This window comes from Tiliqua scincoides, chromosome 1 (genome assembly GCF_035046505.1).
Source record: "Tiliqua scincoides isolate rTilSci1 chromosome 1, rTilSci1.hap2, whole genome shotgun sequence".
Lineage (NCBI taxonomy): Eukaryota > Metazoa > Chordata > Lepidosauria > Squamata > Scincidae > Tiliqua > Tiliqua scincoides.
The window spans coordinates 266,800,365-266,808,913 of record NC_089821.1 but is presented as its reverse complement, the minus strand read 5'-3'; the positions used below and the strand labels follow the sequence as shown (position 1 = coordinate 266,808,913).

Here is an 8,549-nt window from a genome sequence, read left to right as displayed (position 1 = left end):
TATATGCCATATTCTATGCTACTCAGGCATTTCAAAAGTAAAGGATTACACCACAAACAATTGCATAAAATTCCAAAATGTTCAATTATAGGCATGCTCAGAAAATCATTACTGGGTAGTGATGTCACAGTCAAGAGCCCTTACTTGTAACTACAGGGCAGTGATCTCTGTGGTCTTAATTCCACTGGCACACATTCTGCATTTTAGTGCATTATATACTAGTACAGCATACATTTCTGTAAATAACTTGAGCAGCTTCATTTGTCCACTTAACGAGACAGTAGGACTAGACAGGCGGCCATGAAGACACAAAGCAGGCCAGACTCAAGCCACGCACCACCAACCCTGGACTTCACATCTTGCAAGGCATCTGCTTCGCTCTGGCGGGGAAATCCCAGGCTTCGGGTCCAGAACCGACCTGCCTGCTTTATTAACCGCCACAAAGACCGGCACTTGAGAACGTGCTGTAATGCCCGAGTTTCCAGGGCATTCCGATCAGAACTGGAAGCCCTCCTCCCTCCTCCCAGGGAGACCTGAGGGTGGCGCAGCAGAGCAGCGACCTCAGTGCTGCGGGCTTGGTGAGAGCCCAGCCCCCCTGCCTGCTCAGAAGCACACCCCACCCCAGTCAAAGGGACCCGCTCCCAGGAAAGCGTGGAGCGGACTGCGGCCTGCGCCTTCCCCGCCCCTTCTGGAGGCCAGCCTGCCGGGCGCAGCGTTAGGGGAGCGTGCAAGGGAGGGCTCAGCCTGCAACCCTGCGCGCGCGCGCCTGACTGGGAGCAAGCCCCACGCAACGCCGCTGCCCCGGGCTCCTCCCCTCCCCAGAGGACGGGGCTTGCCGAGGTCTTTCCGGGCCGAGGGGAGGAAGCGGAGCGGCGCCCGATGCATTCTGGGCCCGCCAAATCGCGTGTGGCTCGGGCAAAGCGTCGGGCGTCGCTTCTCTTCGCTGCTGGCCGTGGTGGGTGCCTGACGGGCGCCGCGACGCGACTCGGCTTCCCAGTTCCTGCTGCGGCTGCGGCGCTGGGCTCCCTGGCCTGGCGGGGAAGAAGCCGCAGACCTGCAGCTCCGCCGCAGCGGTGAGCTGGACGCTCTTCGCAGGCGCCGTCGCCGTGTGGCGCGAAGGGGGTGATTGACACGGGTGGGCTGGGAGCACAAGCCTGCGCTTGTCTACTCAGAAGTAAGCCCCATTGTCTTTAGTGGCGCTTACTCCCAGGAAAGTGTGCATAGGATTGCCACCTCAGAGCCCAGTCCTATGCTGTCTCCTCAGAAGTAAGCCCCATTGTCTTCAGTGGAGCTTATTCTCAGGAAAGTGTGAATAGGATAGCAGCCTTTGAGCCCAATCCTATGCCTGTCTACTCGGAAGTAAGCCCCATGAGAGTCAATGGAGCTTACTCCCAGGAAAGTGTAGATAGAAAGTGCAGTCTTAGATTCTTATAAATTCTTATAAACTGTGTCCTCCACCCAGGGGCTAATCCAGGGGGCCATGGGCATGTGCCCCCCCCAACTGTTGTGCCAGCAGGTAGAGCATCCATTGGGATGAGCACCCATTGGGAACATCCCAAGCATGATCAGGAGCCCAGGTCCACCCTGCGGGTAGATCTGGGCTCCAGGTTGGGAGCCCAGGTGTACTCACCCAGCCAATGATGGCCACAGAAGTTCAACCAGGAGCCCAAGCCTGCCTGCCTGGTTGACCTGGCCTCTGGAGTTAAGGTAGTGCTTATGCCCCTCCAAACACAAACACTGTATTTGCCCCTGCTTACACTTTGCACTGTAGCTGTGAACATATACAAAAAAAATACTTTGTGGAAGAAGAAACAACAAGCACATCCTGATTTTTATAAAGGAGTTATTGATTGAACAGACAATCGTACAGGAACCTTAAAGGCCCTTTTTGCATTTTCCATGATGCAAACACAAACCCTCATCAACCTCCAGTTTAAAAGTTCTTTCCTATTGTGTGAAAGCACTTCATGAATGTGTTTGGTGTGGGAAAGAGGGTCAAAGTTTCTTTGGTGTAAGATTTGAAAGTATAGCGTGTTTACCTAGACTTAAATCCCATTGCGTTCAGTAGGGTTTACTTCTGGGTAAATGTGTATAGGCTTGTAGCCAGAGCTTCATATGTGAGATGTGCAGTGCAATCCTAAATGTAGCAGATGCTACTTTGCTTTGGGAAGCACCCAAGGCTTAGAGCCTTGTTGCTTGATGGAGTGCAAAAAGCAGAAGCACTTTGAGAGTTGAGGGAAGGAGCAAAGAATGAGACTGTGAACAGGATTCAAATGTAGCTGCAGGGAGGAAGCTGGAAGCTGGAAGGGATAGACTGGGGCTTGCCTAGCTTCCTCCAAGCTTTTTATTGACTCTCAAAACTTATGAAGCAATACAATACAATACTGAGTTTAATGTCGGTCAGAGATTACATGAACTGCAACTAGCTAGCTCTAGCTAACCACAACACATTCCTAGATCTGACTGCTTTCTTATCTCTAATGCTGTTTACAGCACTGGGCTTGGACACTCAGCATAATTCCAAGGCTAGCAGAGTGTGCTCTGCACAGACGCAGATGTGTCTGCCTGTATTGCCAAGTTTTGCTTAAAGCTTCAAAGCCCAGTGCCTCTGCATATGCTACACCTAAATATTTAATTTGAGGCAGAGCCACTTGTGTTTGGTATCTTGTTGGCATCCTTCAGTCTCGGAAGACTATGGTGTCACACTCTGAATGGTGGTTCTGGAACAGAGTGTCCTCTCCAGTGTGCGAAGCCTGGGTAAAGTAGGTATGGAGGATAGGCTGTTACCCATGCAGCAAATCCCCCCTCTCCACGTCGCTGAAATGGTCCAATGGAAAGGCAGAGGCCAATACGGTTGGTTCCAGTGGCATCGCAGGAGTTGCCAGAACGTGACTGCGTTCAGCCATGAACTGCCTCAGGGACTCCGGCTCCGGATTTTACCTCGAGGTTGACTCCTGAAGCCTTTTCCATAACTGGATGTAGCCACAAGGCAGTGGAGGTTTGAGATCAGAGTTTTCCTTCTCTCAGATGAGCTGCCTTCCCAGGCTGACGAGTCCCATCTACCCGGTGGCTGTTTAGTTGCCTCTTACGACAAGTACAGCCAAACTGTGTTTGGTATACTTAGGTTGATATTTGCTAAAATTGGGATGAGATGGAATTGTCAATAAGTAAATATTTACTTTCTTTACAATACTTTCCCTCCTAGATCTGTTCTAATTTTTTCCCCAGGAATTTGTGTGCCAATAAAAAGAAAACATCTAGTTGATGATGAATATACACTTGGAGCAATGTTCTACCTTCAGATTATTGGAACTTTGGCAATGATGGCTCCAGCTTTTGGGTGGGCTCGAGGCAGAAGCCCTGCAAATGTCCCCCTTCCATGGCGCACTCTCGCCTGTTTTGGCAAACATATCTGTGTGCCAACTTTCCCATGGGTGCCCAAGTACTGAGCAGTAGGATACAAACCCACCTTTATACAGCCGCCTGCAGCTGCAGCAGAAGCAACAGTAAAGAGGAACTTATACCATCTGAATGATATTGGGGAATAACTGCAGCAGCAGGCTGCCCTTTCTTTTCCCCAGCACCATTTACTCCAGCTATTGATGCTACATTGGGGGGAGGACATCCAAGATTTGTAAATGTTGCTTGGGAGAAGACAAGGATAGTCTGCTGCTGCTCCCTATAATTGCCAGTAAGTAAGGGACCCTGGCCCACTGGGTGGTGGTGGGAAGCAGTGATGGCAGCAGCAGAAGACCTTCATGGGCTAAGAATACATCTGTGTTCTTGTGTCATTTCCCAATGGACTCCACCTGTGAATTTACCCCTAAACTTGGGTTCTCTTCTAGGTATTAGATAAGGTCAATCCTACTTCCCTGTGTTCAAATAATTTTTGACAAGGCGAATTGCAACATAATGTATTAGCCAAGGCTAAGGTAGTGATAATTTTTGCAGAATATTCTAAGCAAAGGTTTTTCAAGGTTAGGTTAATTATACATATCTTCAGAGTTTCCAAGATGCTATGGGAAGTAGCCACACTCCAAGTTCTGGTCCTGCCATGCTCCAGCACGAATTTGGATGTTCATGTCTTTCCGTCTTTGCTCTTTAGGGCAGAATTTATCTAAAATGACTCTAGGGAGGTGTACCGGAACACAGTTTAATGCTCTGTAAAAACAAACTGGTTTTTGTAATTATTCTAAGAGTTAATTTGGCTTCAGTTTTGTGGAGACCTCTTTAAAGGGGGCTGCAAATTTTTTTTAAACTAATTTCATAAAATAAAGTAATTATTTTCTATTGTAAAAATAAAGTACATACCTGCAATTTATAATTGAGGAAAAATGCTGTGTGCTGGCAAATGCTGGGTAGAAAGTACTCTTATTCCTGCCTTCTTCTGAAAAAGGTCTGGTCATTTTCTTTATTTGGTACAAGACAGTTATTAATGTGTACTGATTTTTGGTTCATAGGAAAGATGACTCAATGGCAGAGGAAGACACCTTTGGAGTGGCTGACTTTTATTAATAAAGAAGTCAAAGTTGTGGCTGCAGAGAAACATACATATGAGGGATGGGTTTTAACAGTTGACCCAGTGTCTGCCAAGTAAGTAATTCAGCCTGCAAATGTGAGAGAAGGAAAAGGATGTATTAAATGTTCTGCTAAATTGGTCTGCAACTAGTTCAAGACTGGAGTCAAGCAATATCTATTGCTCCGACATTTTCATAAATAGGGCAGCTGAACAACTATGGGGGAAAGTGGAGAATGTTATCCTTCAGAGCTGCTGCTTTGACTCTCAAGAGGCATGGGGGGGGGAAGGAGCAGCCGCTTTGCATCTCCTGCTGTGAGCAAGAGGAAGGCTGCAACTTGATCCTCCTTTACCTGGGGGTAAGCCCTGTTGACTATTATGGCTGCAACCTGATCCTCCTGATCCACAGCATCTCCTGCTGTGAGCAAGAGGAAGGCTGCAACCTGTTCCTCCTTTACCTAGGAGTAAGCCCTGTTGACTATTATGGGTCTTACTTCTGAGTAGACACGCCTAGGATTGGATATCAAGTCCCTTGTCTACCCTGCCTGCTGACTGGGCAACCAGAAAAGCCTGGAGGAGGTCTGGGTGGAGTGAGAACGAGGGAGCCAGGGGCAGGCAAGCAGGTAGGAAGCCAGCAAGTCTGCTGAGGCTACCAGCCTAAGAATGGGCTGGCTGAAGTCCCTTTTCCTTGCCACAGTTGCCTGCAGCTCCCCAAATTGACCCTCCCTGCTTAGCCTTTGCCTTTCAGAAGAGGGGCATTGGGCCACAGTCCTATCTACACTTTCCTGGGAGTAAGCCTCATTGACTATAATGGGACTTCTGAGTAGACATACCTAGGATTAGGCTCCAAGGGCTTTTGCACTGCTCTTGCTGTGATGTCTATATAGAGATCTTCCCTCCCCCACACCTCCCTGTTTTTGTTCTGGTATGTATAGAGATCTGCCCCCCCCCCACTTCCATGTGTTTGTTCTTAGTGTGAAAGGGCAAGCTGCATCTCTACCTCAAGCAGCATTTCTCTCACTTTCCCCTCACTGCAGTGATTTACTCCTAACATCATCATGGGAGAAACGAATTTTTCTGGCAACTTGTGCAGAGAGGATACAGGAGGCCAGTTAGGAGCTATTCAGCAGAACAACCAGGACCCTAGTGACTAGACATCTCCAGACCAGTTCAACTTTGTCCACTCCAGTCCTAAAAATATCCAAAGGAGAGCTTCTTACAGGGCATCTTTCAAACTAAAAGTTATTAAACATGCCAAGGAAAGCAATAATTCTGTGGCTGCAAGGCAGTTTGGCCTAACTGAAAAACTTGTTCGAGACTGGAGAAAAAAAGACTGAACTGCAAGCAATGCCACAGTCTAAGAAAGCTATGGTATAGTTGGTACAGTTCTTAGATAACAATTACTGGACATTATTTAGGATCTGGCCTCCAGTAAAATCAGACAAAATTATAGTCAGACACCTCCCTAAGTTAACCCCCCCCGACTTATCCGAGGGTCAGCAAATTCCATGATTTTGGGCTCAAAACCTGCCCTCGTCTTATCTGCGAGATAGACTTATAGGCGAGTGTCTGTGGTAAGTACTGACACTGGCCACTCCATCACACTGGCTATTGAATGTCCTGGGATCAGTCTATGATGCCATTACAGTTCAACAAGGTACAGGTTTTCATTGGGGAAGTAACTGCTGCCATCTGACCTGAACACTTCTCAATGCAATTGCTGATAGAGATGCATCAGTGGGGCTTGAGTTAACCCCATGACATGGCCTGAGGCCATATGAAGCAGCCACTATCCTGAAATTAAGCCTACCTAGGTCTGCCTAGTGCCTGGATGGTTGTTTAGAAACCTTGTGTATGTTGCCCTGAGTTCTGTGATGGAAGGTAAGATAATATAGTAATGTAAATAAAGGAATTTTTTAAAAATGTGGTCCAATGATACAGTGTCAATGCATAAGTTGTCATCTCCTTTTTGTGGCTCATCCTGCTTATCAAAGTTTGCTTTCCTGTTCTTGGCAGCATTCTTCTGGCAAATCCCCTTGGGAATGGAAAAGTGCAGATTTCAGCCGTCTTTGGGCATGCAGTACAGGATGTTGAAGTACTGAGTGAAGCAGATGAGACAATGAAAGAGAAGCTTGCACACCTCTTCGTGCCTGAAGAAAGCCAAACTTATAGTCAAGAAGAGCTGGAGAGTAAAAAGAACAGCTTGAAAAATTGGCTAGAGAAAAACCATATCCCTGTAAAAGAGCAAGGAGAGTCACAAACAACACTTTGTGTTGCAGGAGTGTTAACTATTGATCCTCCGTATAGGCCAGAAGACTGCAGCAGTTCCAATGAAATAATTTTGTCAAGAATCCAAGGGTTGATACAGGGTTATCTGGCAGTTCAGTAATGATGGATGTAGTTCAGGTGCTGGGAAGAAGCTGATGTTTGTAGAAGAATTCTGTGTGCATCCTTTCTTCCTTTCCACAAGGTTAGGTCTGTTCTTTTAACAATTGGCAGAAAATATGTCAACACCATAAGCAAGGTGAAGTGTGTGTTTCCCATGTACAACTTGCTTTGTGCACAGAAAAGCAAATGAAACTGAAAGAGTTGTGCTTCTGGATACATATGTTTTAAATGAAAATAAGCACTTGCTTCCCCCTTTGAGGTTGTGGAATAGTTCCTTATACCGTACAGCCACATGACTATAGCAGAATTACTGGGGTCTCAAGTCTCTCAACAGGTAGTCTACAACTTAATACTTACTAAATATCTATGTCATGTAATTCAGCAATGTATGATTTGAATTACACGCAACCTGCATAAGTGCATTGTTGATGACAACCAATTTTTTTTAAAAGCCCTAATTAGTGGTTTTATAAGGGTAAAACCGATATTCCTATTTATGCCCATTCCTAGAATTGTCTTTGCATTGAAAAATGGTGCATCTCCAGGTAGGATGCTTTTTGTGAGATGCAATACTGTGTCCTGTGTCAAGTATAATAATTACTACTGTGATGCCTGTGTGTATACAACCAAGTTTCAGGTAAGTCTGAGGGCTTTCTTGAAAAGACACATCTAACAAACTTTCCATGTTGCAGATGCCAAGGTGGAAATTAGAGATTAGATTTTGATTAGAGATGAAACTTAAATGCTAACTTTGGCTTTTGAAGCATGCTTTGAGGGGAGTTTCAGAGTGCCCAGAAAGGGACAATAGATAGAGGAGAGAATAACTCCCAATAAAGGAATTATGATTAATTCTAGTGAGATGGTGGTTTGGAGAAACAAACTTGAAAGCAAGAACATAGTAATCTGCTCATTCTTCCAGCTTGCTGTTCTTTTGTTCTTAGATCTGTTTTTCTTGGTGGAACAAGGGCTGGAAGATACGTGCTTTAGGGCACAGTTGAATTATATAGTAATAGATTGAATTTTTGCCTTGTAGCTCACATTCACCCAAAACTGAAGTATTAGTATTTTCTTGCAAAGAAAAATACTTCAAGTAAGAATGAAACAGATAGGTATGTTTATTTATAGACCTTATGCTCATTATATTCCAAGCAAAGAGCACTGAGGCTGACTTTTGTTAACTAATAGAGATAAGCTGGTTACTAGCAAACATTTTTATCCCCACACAGTAATTAAACACCTTTCCTACCCTTTCTTTTGCTAGCTTGTTTAAATAAACTCCTTCAGTTCAATTCATAAGCCTTCTGATTAATTTTAGTGTGTTGTGCAAGTGAATTGTGCCCCTTATATACATATATTTCAAACACATTTATTAAGTTGGTAAAAGGCATGTACCAAATTAAGCATGCCCCTGTCAACATTCCTTTAGAATTTTTCTGCCCTGGGTAAGCCTGCACAAAGCTGGGCTCTTGTGCACAGGCTTAAGATCCAGTTATGCTTTAACATGGATTCAGCAGCATAAATTTTTAGGTCTGTGGTAAATTTTAGTATGCTTCTCTACACCTCCTTGAGGCAGCTAAATTGACTTAAAGCAGAAAGTTTTCTACCCTTACTGTCTTTGGGAAAGAATAAGTTGACTTCAGTCACT

General features: G+C 45.5%; 1 protein-coding gene across 2 annotated transcripts; it reads left to right on the top strand.

Moving 5' to 3' along the window:
- The first annotated feature begins 875 nt into the window (after positions 1 to 875).
- Positions 876 to 8,193, top strand: GEMIN6 (gem nuclear organelle associated protein 6). Of its 2 annotated transcripts, none has more exons than XM_066625339.1 (3): positions 876 to 1,073; positions 4,461 to 4,593; positions 6,533 to 8,193. In XM_066625339.1, exons 2-3 carry the CDS (start codon positions 4,466 to 4,468, stop codon positions 6,903 to 6,905), a joined length of 501 nt encoding a protein of 166 aa, XP_066481436.1. In that variant the 5' UTR covers positions 876 to 1,073; positions 4,461 to 4,465; the 3' UTR covers positions 6,906 to 8,193. The 2 variants fall into 2 exon arrangements, with proteins under 2 accessions (XP_066481436.1, XP_066481446.1); XM_066625349.1 differs by lacking the exon at positions 876 to 1,073 and adding an exon at positions 1,091 to 1,174.
- Positions 8,194 to 8,549: the final 356 nt, after the last annotated feature.